The 15,452-nt window shown below is 33.0% G+C and overlaps 2 protein-coding genes across 6 annotated transcripts; both read right to left on the bottom strand.

Annotated features, from left to right (window-relative positions):
• Positions 1-1,138: 1,138 nt before the first annotated feature.
• On the bottom strand, positions 1,139-7,733 carry LOC123197663. 5 transcript variants are annotated; one of them, XM_044612006.1, is made up of 9 exons: positions 7,434-7,733; positions 6,517-7,059; positions 4,663-5,421; positions 3,469-3,726; positions 2,943-3,383; positions 2,357-2,837; positions 2,169-2,237; positions 1,470-2,061; positions 1,139-1,362 (listed from the first exon to the last, which is right to left on the bottom strand). In XM_044612006.1, the coding sequence occupies exons 1-4, from the start codon at positions 7,731-7,733 to the stop codon at positions 3,703-3,705; spliced, it is 1,626 nt and encodes a 541-aa protein (XP_044467941.1). In that variant the 3' UTR covers positions 1,139-1,362; positions 1,470-2,061; positions 2,169-2,237; positions 2,357-2,837; positions 2,943-3,383; positions 3,469-3,702. The 5 variants fall into 5 exon arrangements, with proteins under 5 accessions (XP_044467941.1, XP_044467940.1, XP_044467942.1 ...); XM_044612005.1 differs by having other exon boundaries at positions 2,357-2,832; XM_044612007.1 differs by having other exon boundaries at positions 2,357-3,383; positions 3,469-3,531; positions 3,644-3,726.
• Positions 7,734-7,907: 174 nt separating this feature from the next.
• Positions 7,908-14,970, bottom strand: LOC123197662 (probable disease resistance protein At4g27220). The gene is made up of 5 exons (XM_044612002.1): positions 11,492-14,970; positions 10,904-11,398; positions 10,194-10,736; positions 8,832-9,590; positions 7,908-8,078 (listed from the first exon to the last, which is right to left on the bottom strand). Exons 1-5 carry the CDS (start codon positions 14,282-14,284, stop codon positions 7,908-7,910), a joined length of 4,761 nt encoding a protein of 1,586 aa, XP_044467937.1. The 5' UTR covers positions 14,285-14,970.
• Positions 14,971-15,452: the final 482 nt, after the last annotated feature.

The following is a 15,452-nucleotide window of genomic DNA, read 5'->3' as shown; positions in this document are numbered from 1 at the left end:
AATCCTGCAAGTTATTACCTATAGAAGACATTTTAATAGATATAATATACTTTTTATTTTATTTTATTTTTGAACTTATGTTTTCTTTATAGAACTTTAAAAATTCATCTAATCTAATTTAAAATAATAAAATTACTCAAAAAATTAATTTTTTGGGAAATACCCTAATTTTTTGTTAAACCCAATTCTGTCAATTTTAATTGGTTCATCCCGTTCACCAGTTTTGATTAAATTTGAATGAGTCAATAAGTAAATCACTTTTTAATGTTAATCAGACTGAATTTAAAATTGGTTATTAGTTTACCCAGTTGAACTAGCTGGTTCAATCCAGTTTTCAAATCAGTGGTGGTAGTAATAAATTCATTGGTCCGATTTGGTATTTTGCTTTCTAGGTAATTTATTATGTCCATTAGTGCCATTATGCTACGACCAATACTGGACTACTAGGTAACTCTTTAAAACTATATCCCATTCCAATCGATTCACAAGGGATGACATGGTGACTAGGGATACCCCAACACAATTTCTTCAATGCTATCATGATCAAATTTGTGATATATGGCCTCTCCGAACTATCAAATTCGTGATGTCAGAATATCGAATAAAAGTTTATGTATACAAGGTTGCTAGACATGAAATGAATCTCTCTTTTCCCATTTAATCAAATCGGAAATTGAATGTATTTGATCTAAGTTTTGGTATTGTAGAAATTTAACTTGATGTTAATGATGCACATAACTAGCGATAGTGTTCTTTTCTTTTCATTTCCATTGTGTATGATAGTTAAATCGTGTATCGTATATCTAAAACATAATTTTATATATTATGTATCGAATATTGTATTGTATGATACCATTTTTAAAAAATAGAATAATAAAAAAATTTAATTAACACATTATTTTAAAAAATATTACGAATACCCTTAAAATTTTAAGATTTATCATATTCACTTTTATAATATTATCATTTTCTTTAAAAAGTATATTGATTCATATCAGTAATACGTATCGTATCATATGATACATTCATTATATCATATTAATTCGATACATCTCATAATACGTATCATAATTCATCTATCCCATAGGATACTAATATCTATGCTCTTAACAAATTTGAATAAATAAAAAATGGCTGTTGTAAAGAGTAGTCAATAAAGCACCAACATGTATTGTCTTGTTTGCCCAAAGTGTTGGGCAACTTGGAGAAATTGGAATTCATGAAACAAATCCAACAACAACAGAACAAATGTGTACACAGAGGGCATTCCACCTTGAACAAAATGTGTCCCTCTTTACCTGGAGAGTGTGTCACAGACTGTTAAAAGTAATGACCTCAATATGTTTTGGAGCTCCGCACATTCTGTTATCATAAAGCATAGCACACTGAATTAAGAAAATGCAAAGAAAACATGAATTCAAGTCAAACAATATAAATGCATGAGGTTATTTGGTGAGCCAATAATATACCATATTTTTGGACAAATATTGTACGGGGGAATTAAGGTTGCCTTCCCAACATTCTTCTACTTCATCCTTGCCGCCTTCTGTTGATTGTAGTTTTTCGAGCTTTGGTGTGGTTAAAACGCCATGGCAAAAATTCTCCATCTCCCGGCATTGTCTGATAATTACCTTTTTCAAGAATGGGAAATCAAGAGAATAATCCCCACAAGAAGAGCTTTTAAGGCTGGACAAACACTGAAGCTCCAAACAAAACAATTTGCCAAAAACAATTGAATTCTCTATTACTTCAACTCCCAAATGTGTTATAATTTCCACCATCAATTTGCAATTAGATACATTCAATCTTTTAAGTTGATCCAGAGTTTTAGCTTTTGAGAGGGACAGTGAATATCTCAATCCATCACACTTTGAAACTTGCAGAGTTTCCAAATTCTGGAAAGTCACTGATGAGGACCACGAATTTTCTAAGCTGCCACATTCTCACTTTTAAAGTTTTGAGATTTTGAAAAGCATTGCTAGGTTGAGAATTTCCTCTCCATAGATGCAATAGCCTGGGCATTTCACACAATTCTAGTTCTTCCAAGCTAGGGAATGCATCCTGGAAACCAGTCGATCACAAAAAAAGTGTTGAAATGAAAAAGAAAATATGATTAATTTAGGTGGGTAGCAATATATACACTGAGATTTGTGATATTTGGGACTTACTATATCTATAATGATAATGATGATAACGTTGTCCAGTAAGAAAAATTCCACCTTGCTAATAATAATAATCTTTTAAGAAATAAGATAAAATAAGTTAGAGAGAGAGTCAAAATTCTGCAAAATTAGTAATAGTGCCTCCTACTTATTAAATTATAGACATGATTTAATTGAGTACTTCATGCTCATACCTTGTAAACAAAAAACAGTGTTTATTGACTGTCTCCATGACTCCCTTGAATGCTCCATAATTCTGAAGCAAAGATCTTCACCTTATTACATCCATGCACCTTCAACACTTCTAAACGTGGCCATTCTGAAATATGTATCTCCGGGTAGAAACCTTTCAGACTTGGTAGCATCTGTAGATTCAACCAGGTTAATTTAGAAAATACAAACCTAGGGATTGCTTCCTCCTTGGCAACAATTTCCTCCACCATGCCAGAGCTTTTCTCAAGTACTTCAAATATCTCTTCAACTGAATCACAGTTTCATACTTCCCAAAATTCTAGTTTCTGGTGACTCCAGAGCATATTAGATGGAAAAACACTTGCAAGTCTTTTACAAAATCTTACATTCACACTAATTAATTTTCCAAATGAATCCAAAGAGACTTGATTGTTCCATAATTTTATCAACTGATCAGCATAGTTGATTTGCAATCTCTCTGAACTAGGGAAAGTACAATATAACCAGCCATTATTAGTATCATAAAAAATTATAAATTAGATATGAAGGATGAGGAAAACTTGAAAACAAAATAAAGGGACAAATCACCTTCTTATCAAAGAGAGATAGCATGTGGGTAGAGTCCTCCTTTACATTCATTCCTTCAGGTTCTTTGCTTGATGATGTCATATCACCACGTACAGAATTGGAGATGAATGTTTGAATCCTAGGGCAATTGTCAATCCAGAGTCTGAATAAGGAGGACATTTCTACAAAACTTGCAGTGGAATTGCAGAAAGCTGTGAGTTTTGGAAAGATCTCTAAGCTTCAGCTGGTATAATTTAGGATACAGAGTCGTTCTTGTTCTCCCTTCATCTTCATCAATTACTCTTTCCATGAACATTCAATTAGATATCTCAAGCTCCCTCAGTTTGAAAAAACTTTTCAACATAAAAGACGGGAATAAATATTTTAAATGATCAAAGCTACCGATGAGCAAGATTGTTAAATTTTGGAAGGAAAAAGATGACCCAAGGTGGGCAATTCAACCTGCATGCACATAAAATGTCTGCATTATTGAACAACATTATGATAAATTTAACTTATCCTGTAATAACAACTGGAACAAGCTTACATTTTTGGTGAAACATAATGCAGGATGAATATTGAACTCCTTCATTTGGGCCTTCTGACAGTCCTTAATGATAATAGTTTTCAAGGGAGGACATTCCAGAATAAAAGCTTGTCAAGTTAGGCAATGACTCAAGCATAACAGAGCTTAATTGAGGAATCATAATTTTATCACTCACTCCATCCTTTTCCTCTTCCTTTTTGATGATTTCTTCGACTAATGCACAGTTTTTCACCTCTATCTCTTGGAGTTGAACAAGACCTAACAGAATAGACAAAGCAAATATGCATCTCAAGCTATTGCAATTGTCAATTTTCAATGATTTCAATCTTTGTAAGCCCGAAATTTCTTGATGATTTTCTTCCAAATCAAACACTTGTTCTAGTGACTCACAACATTTTACATCCAGTATTTCCAAATTTTTGAAGCAGTATAGCACATTGGATGGAATATATCCAAAAATTTATCCACAACTAGAGACTTTAAATTCCAATGTAAGTTGATTGGTAACTGACCATTTCATATTTTTTCTTTTATGTTGGAAAATTCAAAGAGCATCAAATGTTCAAAGTTGTGAAAGCCCACATGTTTAACCGAAAATATTAAATTATAATGACTCTTAAACAGCATATTGAGAAAAACCAGAATCCAAATTAGAACACAAAATAATTGTTTAAAAACTAACCCAGCAAAAATTTTGAACATGCATCTTCCTTGTTTTTTCAAACTTGCTTAGCATGCAATTGATTTGTGTATGTCATTAGTCAAATGAGATTCATGGAATTAACAAATTTCAATGGAAATACCAGTAATGACAACCTTTCACACTAGTCCATGGAAGATAATGCTCGTGTTGTCATGATTTTGGCAACCTTGCATTAATCTCTACAGTAAAATCAAAACTATAACTATTATATATAAACATCTGAACAATTCTATTCATACCCATTTTAAGTACATAAATGGATACACATTTGTGTATGTCATCACTTTGGTTGGGTGTTATTTTACTCTTTGATTTAAAATCATTTAATCACATAATGACACATATCAAATTAGTATTCATTTGTGTACTTAAAGTGAGTATGCATAGTTTAATTGTAAACATATCTAGTATTAGTATTATTTAAATTATATATCAGTAGAAATGTTGTAAAGGGGAAAAAAAAAGCAAAAATTTTGTGAAAGAGTAAGTACCATATTCCTAAATATTTGCTGGATGGTAGAATTAAGATCTTTCTTCCAAAAATGTTCTTGATCATTATCTCCTTTTATTAGTTGTACTTTCTTTAACAATGGTGTGCTCAACACTCCCCGAGAAAATATGTTAAATCTTGGGCACTGATACACAATAACTTGCTCCAAACAGGGGAATTTAAAGGAATAGTTGGCTGAGCAGAAGAATGTGAGGTTTGATAAACAGTAAAGCTCCAAAACATTCAAGTGGCCAAAAACAATTTCTTCCTCTCTGTCTCCCTCATTTGCTATTATCTCTGTCACTAACTTGCAGTCTCTTATTGTCAATGTTGTGAGATTGATAAGAGCTTTGGCTGCTTCAAATGTTAGTACCTTGTCTAATCCATCGCAAATGGTTGCCTCTAAAGTTTTAAGATTTTTGAAAGACATTCCAGATGGCATTAAAATTGTCAAACAATGACATCTATGTACTTGTAATGTTTGAAGATTTTGAAGAAATGTGTCCCCTCGGAAACCTTGCTTCCATATATGTCCCTGTTCATAGGGGAATAGTTTTTTGCAACTATTATCAATAAAACTAAGTTTTTCCAAACAATTTAATTTTTGAAGGAAATCGAACACAGAGGCAACAGATTCATCATCAAAGTTACCCAGAAAAAGCATTTTAATTTTGCCAAAGATCTCAGATAGATTACAGTGGAGGAATGTCAATGCGAAGTCATGAGCATCTAAACCCAACCATTCCAAATTTGGCATGACCTAAAAATCACAAAAAGTACATAAGTAGGTGTCAGCATTCACTAATCAAGCAACCCACCACAACAAACAAATAAATAACTAGGATTTTTATATACAAACAGTAAAGGTGTCACCTGTTATATACATCGAATCATAAGCAAGTAAAAACATATAAAACTAAATATTTAATCTAGAAATAGTGTAAATTATATTGCTGTGAACAGTAACATACAAGGCAAAAGGTCTAGTCTACTTTTTTGAGCCAAATTTTAATACAAATAATAAGAAATTGGTTCATAATGTGTGCAACTCATATTACTTAGCAACTTTCTTCAACTGATTACTTGATTTATACATTTAAAATTACTAATTAAATAAATATCTTTACAAAGTGAAAATACACTTTAAACAAGAATTACATAAATGAACAACAATGTTTAATCAACAAAATGAATTATATCTTGGAACTAAACATTCAGTTGATTAATATATGTTAACATGATAGACACATAGGGGAAAAATAAATTTATTATAATCAAGCTTTAGGGAAATGTAACATCCGGTCCAATAATTGGTTTTACAATCAAAATATTGTTTGTTTTTGACATATAATTTATCGTGAATTTTGCTGAGGTTTTATGGATTGTCCGCTCATAAACTATTTAACCAATGTTTTATTATCATTCTCAACCCATGTGAGATGCCCATACGTACCTCCCAAACATCTCTCTCCTGAGTGAGATTTGCCTAAAAGTGTTAAAAAATAATGCCTCTTAGTTTAATTTTATTTGCAATAGAAACGTTAATAGTTCTACTTATGAATTGAAAACTGAAATTGACTGACGCCTAATTCAAATTTTAAAATTGAGTTGGTGTACTGAATTTTTAGGCCCAATTGTTATCTAACATCAATTTGTTGACAGAAGGACTTTGAGGTTACATATGGCAGGTGTTCCTCCACCTACTGGGCTTGTCTTTTGTTATGGATACTTGTTTGTGCACCAACCACACTAAAAACTAAAAAGTGCAACCTCTAATAAAAGGGATGGTGATCACATCAATCTGGATAATGTACAGATGTTGTACTTATGAGTATGGATGAAATTGAAATAATACCTTTTCTAACAAAAAAAGGGCAGGTTGCCTCTCCCCATCTCTGGCTCGGGAACTAGGGAATTCAGAACCATATACTTTTATCTTCTTGCATTTATACACACCCAAATTTCTTAGCATTGGCCACTCTATTGTATGCAACTGGGGGTAGAAACATTTAAGTTCCTGTAAATTCACAAGGCGGATATATGCTAATTTTGGAAACAAAAATGTAGGGGCTCTGTCAACTTCCTCCTCAGAAACAATTTTCTCCAACCCACAAAAGCTTATCCATAGATGTTCAAGTTGCAGGAGACTAACAGCGGTAGAAACTGGAAAGAGACTTTTCAAACTCCCACAATCGTTAACAGTGAATCTCTCTAGATAGCGAAAGGTCAGATTTCCTTGAGTATTAGATGGAACAATAGTCAACAACTTTTCACAGGATTCAATTCTCAGTACTTTTAGTTTGTGAAAAGATTCCACATGAAGTTTTTGGCTTTGCCATATCAGCTGCAAGTTATCCATGTGTAAGAGTACCATCTCCTCCAAGCTTGGAAAAGCAACCTGCATGAAACAATTCATGACATGAATATTGGGGCATTTATATATGACTCTGAATCAAAAAATGTAAGGCAGGTTGAACAGTTGTCAGGCCAAATCAAATCGTAAGAAACGAATCATAATAGCTAGCTAATAGAAAACGAATCATAATCAAATCGTAAGGCAATATTTTGATTTCAGATAATGATAACAAAGATTGCTGACCACGATATTAAAATTAAAACTAGCTAATAGAAAACTTCTTTCACTTATGTCTGAAAAGAAAATTTCTACTTGTTGGAGTAACTTTTAAAGATATCATAATTAAAAGGATGAGAAATATTGGAAATGAAAATTCTCATTGCAAAATATTGGAAATTTATGTAAGAAAACCCAACCTTTTCACTGAAAAGAGGTGGAGTATGTTCAGAATGGTCATTCTCCTTCAAATCAGCAAAAACAAACATCCCCATCTGTGAACAGTTGGCTATAGCAATACTTTTTAAGGAAGGACATTCCAGATTGTTAGTTCCTGAATAGAAGTTTGCCAAGTTAGGCAATAGCTCAAGAACAACAGACTCCAGATGAGGGATGAAAACTTTATCAATAGCTGTCTTCTTTCCTTTGTCCTTTGTAATGATTTCTTCAATCAAAGCACAATTCTTTACTTCAATCTGTTGAAGTTGATCAAGGCCCATGATTGTAGAAGGAGTAAATATATATCTCAAGCTGCTGCAATTGTGAACTTTCAGTGATTTCAGCTTGTTGAAGCCCAAAATTTCTTCCTTACTGTTCTTCAGTGTTTGTCCTTCTATATCAAATAAATCTTTCAAAGAATGGCAATTTCTTACCTCCAATGTTTCCAGATTTTTTTAATTGTACAGTACATGGGATGGAAAAGCACTTGACATATCAAAATCCTCATCACATACTAGCCACTTTAAATTGCGGAATATGCCAACTGACAATTGGCCGTTCCATATTTTCTCCTTTAATATGGGAAATTCAGAGAGCTTGAAATATTCTATGTCACGGAAACCAATCTGTACAATCCAATATATTGGGTTAAAACATTGTACAATCAATATTTTGAATTTTGTGACACTTAAAAAAAGATTTTAAGCTTAACAAAATGAATATTTATGTTGTGAAATTTTCATTTCTTTTATACTTTTAATTTGTGCCCCTCATTAATATGTAAGACCACCTGAAATTGGACAAAAAAGACAATACATAGCCATGAATCTGTCTATCTATCTATTCATATACTCTATCTAAATATACAGTGAATCTGTCAAAAAAAGGTAGGGGGTTAAAAGAATGTACATTGTGAGAATTACAAGTTCTTCTCATAAAAATTTAACCAAGGTATAATGGCTCTCATAGAGCAGATTGAGAAAAACCAGAATCCAAATGAAACATAAAATAACCATTCAAAAACCCACTTAGGAAAAAAACTGAACAAGCATCTTCCTTTGCTTTTTAATATTGCTTAGCATGCAATTGATTTGTATATGCCATCAGTAGATTGATATTTGTGGAATCCTGGAATAAAAATTTTTAATTGAAATACAAGTTTGACAACCTTTGATCCTAGTCTAAAGAAGATAATGCTGCTGTAGTCATGATTTTGGCAACGTTGCATTAATCTCTGCGGTAACATCAAAATTATAATATACTCAATATCCTAATTAATATCACAAATAAACATATCTATTAGTAGTAATATTGAAACTATATCAACAACAATGCTGTAAAAGTTCAAAAAAAAAAACAAATACTTTGTGTAAAAGTACCATATCTGTAAATATTTTCTGAATGGTAGAATTGAGATCATCCTTCCAAAAATATTCTTGATCAGTATCTCCTTCTGTCAGCTGTACTTTCCTTAGCAATGGTGTGCTTAACACTCCTTGAGAAAAGATGTTTAATTTTGGACATTGACTCACAATAACTTGCTCCAAACAAGGGAATTTGAAAGAATAATTGGCTGAACAAAAGCATGTGAGGCTTGACAAAGAGTAAAGCTCCAAAACTTTCAATTGGCCAAAGACAATCTCTTCTTCTCTGTCTCCCTCGTTCACTACTACCTCTGTCACTAAGTTACACTCTCTTATTTTCAATGTTCTGAGATTCACAAGAGTATTGGCTGCTGAGAATGTTAGTACCTTGGCTAATCTATCGCAATTGCATGTTTCCAGAGTTTTAAGATTTTTGAAAGACGTTGCATATGGCATTAAAATTGTCAAACAATGACACCAACGTACATGCAGTGTTTGAAGAGATTGAAGAAATGTGTCACCTCGAAAATCTTGTTTCCCCATATGTCCTAGTTCATAAGGGAACAACTCTTTGAAACTACTATAAAAAAAGCTAAGTGATTCCAAGGAATTTAATTTTTGAAGGAAACTGAACACAGAAGCAACAGATTCATCATCAAAGTCAGACAACAAAAGCCTTTCAAGTTTGCCAAAGCTCTCAGCTAGATCACTGTGAAGGAATGTCAATCCAAAGTGATAAGCATCTAAACCCAACTTTTCCAAATTTGGTATGACCTAAAAATCATGAAAAGTAAATAAATAGGTGTAAGCATTCAGTCATCAACAAGTGCACCGCAACACACAAATAAATAACTAGAAATTTTATATATGAATGGTACAAGTGTTACATGTTATATACATCTAATCATAGGGGAAAACAAATACAAACAGATTTTTAATCTGGAAATAATGTAAATTATATTGTTGTTAATAGAAAATTACAAGGCAAAAGTCTTGTCTACTTTTATGAGTCAGTTATTTATACCAAAAATAAGAAATTGTTTTATAATGCGGGCAAGTCATATCACTCATTAACTTTCTCTAGCTGATTACTTTATTTATATATTTAAAATTTATAAAATGAGAATACACTTGAAACACGAATTACGTAAATTAACAAAATTTTTACTCACCAAAATCAATAATATTTTGCACCTGAAACATTTAACTCAATAGATTCAAAGAGAAAAATAAATTTATTATTATCATGCAAAAGGAAGAGTATTCGTCAATTTATTTTAATTAGAATAGAAACATACTAAATTAGTGTGATATTAAATCAGTCTGGATTACATAAAGATGTTCTACGTATGAATATGGATAAAAGTAAAGTAATACCTTTTCTAAATAAAAAAAGGCAGGTTGCCTCCCCCGGTCTCTTTCTTGGAAGCTAGAAAATCCTAATCCATGAACTTTTATCTTCTTACAATTAATCACAGTCACAGCTTTTAGCATCGGCCACTCTGATGTATGCAACTGTGGGTAGAAACATTTGAGTTCCCATAAATTGAAAAGGAAGATATATTTTAATTTTGGAAACAAAAATGTAGCGGCTCCATTAAATTCTTCCTCAGAAACAATTTTCTCCAACCCACAAGAGCTTATACGTAGATTTTCAAGTTGCATGAGACCAATGGCGGTAGAAACTGGGAAGAGACTTTTTATACTCCGACAATTCTCAATAGTCAAACTCTCTAGATTGTGAAAGGTCAGATTTCCTTGAGTATCAGATAGAACAATAGTCAATAACTTTTCACAGAATTCGACTCTCAGTACTTTTAGTTTGCGAAAAGATTCTACATGGAGTTTTTGGTTGTGCCATATTAGCTGCAAGTTATCCAAGTGTAAGAGCACCATCTCCTCCAAGCTTGGAAAAGCAACCTGCAGCAAACAGTTCACGATGTTAATATAGTGTATAAAAGACCCACAAGCTCACAATGTGAAAGCTGTCAAAGTATTGCATCAGGTTGATCTGCTCTCAGAATGAAAAGACATTTTGAAGGCAATAGGCAACATTATTTTTTAGTTAAATGAATAAACTAAATTACCTTATCATCAAAGAGAGGGTTTATATTCATAAAGTAGTTTTCCAAGTTCACTTCTTCTTCTTCTCTCACAGTGACTGGATGAAAAGATTTGCAGAAGAATGTCTTCAAATTAGAGCATCCCTCAATGTGAAGTTCTTTTAGGGAGGGGAATTCAATTAAATTCCCACTGCCAAAACTTATGAGTTTTGGCAGAAGTTTAAGCTTCATGTACAACAATTTAGGAAAACTCATACCAATTATCTTTTCTTCTCTTTGTACTCCTTTTGAGTCGACTATTACTTCCATTGACTTACAATTGCTTATCACCAAATTTTGGAGTTCGTTAAGACTTTTGACTGCAGCAAATGAAAACAAAAAATTCAAGCCATGGCACTCCTCAATGCTTAGGCTTTTTAAGCATTGACTATAAGAAAAAATTGATAGAGATCGATCAAGCCATGTGTTCTCAAAATTAATTGAATACAATTTCAAGTTCCCCAATCTTGGAAAGACAACCTGCAGAAACAAATATTCCCCTTAAACATAACTTATAAACTAATAAGAATACTCCGTTTTACATCAAAAGAAAATGAAAAATACAAAACATACCGTCATGTCAGAGCCAATCTTAATGAATTTGGGTAGGCATTGTAGAGTCAAAGAACACAATTGATTGAACTCCGTCTTATTATTTGTTTCAATTTCATCACCATGATCATCACTTTCTTCACCAAAAAGCTCTTTTAGGTTCTTACAATTAGTCACTCCAATTTCTTGTAGCTGCATAAGGTTTTTTGCCATGAAGGATGCAAAGAGATACTCCAATCTATCACATTTTTCTATTTTTATGATCCTTAATTTGCTAAAAGACCGTGCATTGAGTTGACCATGACATATCTTCTTCAATTTAATCAAATTACAAAGGATCAAGGACTCCAACTTAGGAAAGGCTAGTCTCCAAGCAACTGAGTTAATGATATACAAAATATCAAGACCGTCCTTTACATGCAGATGCTTTAAATATGGAAAACCATCTGCACTGAGTTCATAAAGAACATGTCTAACTCCATTCATTTCCTCTAGAAAGAGATCTTCGGTCATCTTCAACAAAATTTTAATTCCTTGCCCCAAATAAACATTATCACTTATCTTCAGTTTGAACGTTCTTGAAGTTAAAGGGTCATATTTACTGGACCACTTCCATTTATCTCCTATAAATATTTTATAACTTCTCAATTTCTTGAAGAACAAGTCTTGTGGCATAAGTCGAGCATCCTGAACATGAAGATGTAAAGCTGTTAGGTTAGACAATTGCTTTAACTCTTCTAGACTAGCATTTCTTCGTCTTTGATTATCCACTCTTTCAACTTCCCATTGAATGAAGTTGTTGCTCATATATAGTTCTTCTAATTGACACAAGCAGGAGATGACATTTGGTGCAATGTATTTTAGGTTCGAACAATCTCTCAAATCCAACAACTTCAACCGAGTCAATTTTCCAATTTCTATAGGCAATTGTTCAATATCAGAATTCAACAAACTAAGAATTTCTAACTTTCTTAGCTCTCCAAGTGTTTTAATATCCTCTAACAAACAGCTATCCAAACACAATGTTTTAAGGTTTTTAAGGCAGGAAAGGGATGAAGGTAATGAAAAGAAAAGAAATCCAGTAAGATCTAAAACTCTGAGATCTGTCATTTCTTCGAAAAAAGCATCTGGGATTTGTAGTGAGCGATTATCCGTAAATAGGAAGAACAAATTCAATTTCGGAAACTCTAACCGTTGAGGAAACTCGTCATATATATCTCTATAGGGCAAAGAAATAGCAGTTGAATCTTTTGATATTTTCTCCCCCAGTACTTCTTTCAAGCCGGTGACATTTTGAATATTAAACATGAATTTCTCTGTTGATGCAATCGATGCAGCAACGGCATGAATAATATCATGCATTTTAACTGCATGGTCATTGTCACCGTCCAACAACAAACAAGAAGCTTTGAGATGATTTATCAACGAGTGCAATCTTTTCCTTCCTTCTTCCAATGTATGTACATCTCTAAACAAATTCAAACCCATACTATATTTTAATAGGTCACTAGTGTACATGCCACTACCAACATCATTTAGAGCAAAAAGAAGAAATAGTGATTTAGCTTCCTCACTTTTCAGAAAATTGTAACTCAGCTCAATAGTCGAATACAAAGTTTCACCCACTTCCAGAATGTGTTTTGGATTAGACCTTTTTAGTTGAGCCAAGGCAACCTCCCAAGCTTCAAGACTCTCATTTTTCAATGCATTTGCAATTGCTGAAATTGCAAGTGGTAAACCTGCACATTTTGTAACAATCTCAACTGCAACTGGATGACAATCAGAGTTTTTTGCAGAATCACCCACAATCTTCTGAAACAAATTCCATGCATCTCCGTAGGATAAAGGACTGACAAAGATGTTCTTTTGAGTCTTCATATCTTTGCTTAATAAATCCCGATTTCTAGAAGTTAACAATATTGTGCATGGTCTCATCTTACCATCTTTTCTTTCTTTCTCAGCATTCTCAAAAGGAATTCCAATTGCATCCAAGTCAGGTTTTGTCCAAATATCATCCAGTATTATAAGTAAAGTCTTCTCCTTCTCTATCCTGTAACGTAGTAGACTAGCTCTCTGATATTCACTCTCCTGCCTAAATTCCAAGCCAAGATCGAAAGCAATTTTTTCTTGAATTTTTTTGTAGTCTGGGGTTTGTGTTACCTCAGCAATAGCCACCTCATGAAATAACTTGTCTTCCTTCACCTGCCAAGCTACTTTTTTGACCAGTGTAGTTTTGCCCACACCTCCCATACCATGCACCCCAATCATGTTAATATTAACATCCTTCAATGTGTCCATAATTTCTTGCAAAACTTTCTCTCTAGAATCAAAGGCCTCATAGCCTCTGACACAGTCTGTCCTCTGTAGAGCAGGACGGTAGGAAACACTACTGAAGTTGCCTTTCCCCAACAGATTGGCCCCAGTCACTGCTGCTTTCATTGCTTCCTTTCCAAGCTTGTAACGTTGAATCAAATTAGGACATGACCCCAATTTGAAACAGCCACCCTTATTTGCTTTATCTTCATCCTCAATGATGGCTTTTGCTACCATTTCAGTGAACTCATCTACATCCCTCAGCCATTTCTTAACAGCATTATAAATCTCTTCCCCCTGTCTTTCAGCTGACTCTACAGGTTTCTCCACTGTTTCTCTTTTATTTCTGAGATCCTCAACTTGGTTTTTGAGGTCGTTGATGTAGCTCTGGTACTTGAACACATATGATATCTGCTGTTTAAGCAAATCATATGCCGATTCTGTGGCTTTTGATGCAAGCACCGTGGCAGTTCTCATAGCTAGTTCCTCAGCCATTGCCATTAAATACTTGCACGGACACAGACACACACTCTCTCTCTCTCTCTTTTTTTTTTTTTCAAGTAAAGCTAAAATTAAAGGGTACTTAGGAGGCAAGGGAAATGAAAGAAAAAGAATTGGGAAATGGTATATAACAAAAAAAAATTCAGTAAATGTTTGAGAGAAAAGCTTAATAAACAAAATCCACCCTTACTCTGAGAATAAAAAGCAAGGCTAATTAATAATGAAAACAGAAAAAGAGTGACACACAACAAACAACTATCAAAGTCAAAGTATTTAAGAGCAAACCCTCAGTGAACGTAGTCTAGCTTGAAACAAACAGATCACAACGAGCAAAAATATCGAGAAAAGTTGAGAAAAATGCTAGATATTTTTTTTCTACGGAATTTATTGATACTGAGTATAAAATGATAGAGAATTGATAGTTAAAACAGGGGAAAAGAAAATTATAGTGAAGTAATTTGAAGCAATAGACAATTAAAAGAAAGTAATTATAAGGAAAGGTTTAGAACAAGTACAAGTGCAGCTTGATGGCTTCATCTGTCTGTTTCTCTCAAAAGCAGAGCTAGGTTTTCAAGGACCACCAAATGTTTACTTTACTTGTTTGCAGGTAAGAAGCATCACTGATTCAATGAGCGTCGGATAGAAGATGAAGAAACTGAAGAGACTAGAAGATTAAACGCCCACGTCATCCTGCAATTACCGCCTTTCAAAACTCAGTGACTCACCACTTCACACGCAAACTTTGGCTTAATATCCTTTTCACCCACAGAATATGTAAATCACACTTTATCGTTCAAAAGACAAAATTTAATTCTTCTAATTGAAATTGATATTAATACAATATTAAAAAGTTAAATTATTATATTATCTTAATTGTTTTACTTTTGAAAAATTATCATAATACCCTTAAAACTTTCACTAGTAAATTGGTTGTATACTATCTGAAAACAAATGCCAACACCGACCAATTTTATTTTTTGTCTATTTTGTTTTTCCTTTTTACTATTCTCTCTATTCTTTTCAAGGCATATCTATGTTGATAAAAAGAGTAGAAAGAAGGAATGGGATGGTTTAATACATGTTTTAAATTACTCACATCTATTTTTTGTTATAAAACTCGTTTATTGATCACGATATCAAATGAGTATGTTATAAGGTTCTATGATTA

Source organism: Mangifera indica, chromosome 15 (assembly GCF_011075055.1).
Source record: "Mangifera indica cultivar Alphonso chromosome 15, CATAS_Mindica_2.1, whole genome shotgun sequence".
Taxonomy (NCBI): Eukaryota; Viridiplantae; Streptophyta; class Magnoliopsida; order Sapindales; family Anacardiaceae; genus Mangifera; species Mangifera indica.
The sequence above is the reverse complement of the archived record's forward strand: the minus strand, read 5'-3'. Positions and strand labels throughout refer to the sequence as shown.

What these genes read in the sequence shown, in the direction of transcription:
- LOC123197662 (XM_044612002.1), bottom strand. Translation starts at nt 14,284, where the DNA reads ATGGCAATGGCTGAGGAACTAGCTATGAGAACTGCCACGGTGCTTGCA. An exon ending in CCTTTTTTTATTTAGAAAAG is followed by an intron (nt 9,591 to 10,193) that starts GTATTACTTTAC and finishes CATGATTTTTAG; the next exon opens with GTCATACCAAATTTGGAAAA. An exon ending in AGAAAATATTTACAGATATG is followed by an intron (nt 8,079 to 8,831) that starts GTACTTTTACAC and finishes TGGATTGTACAG; the next exon opens with ATTGGTTTCCGTGACATAGA.
- LOC123197663 (XM_044612004.1), bottom strand. Translation starts at nt 7,733, where the DNA reads ATGGGCCTTGATCAACTTCAACAGATTGAAGTAAAGAATTGTGCTTTG. An exon ending in CCCTTTTTTTGTTAGAAAAG is followed by an intron (nt 5,422 to 6,516) that starts GTATTATTTCAA and finishes TGTGATTTTTAG; the next exon opens with GTCATGCCAAATTTGGAATG. An exon ending in AGCAAATATTTAGGAATATG is followed by an intron (nt 3,727 to 4,662) that starts GTACTTACTCTT and finishes CTATTCTGTTAG; the next exon opens with GTCTTGTTCAACTCCAAGAG.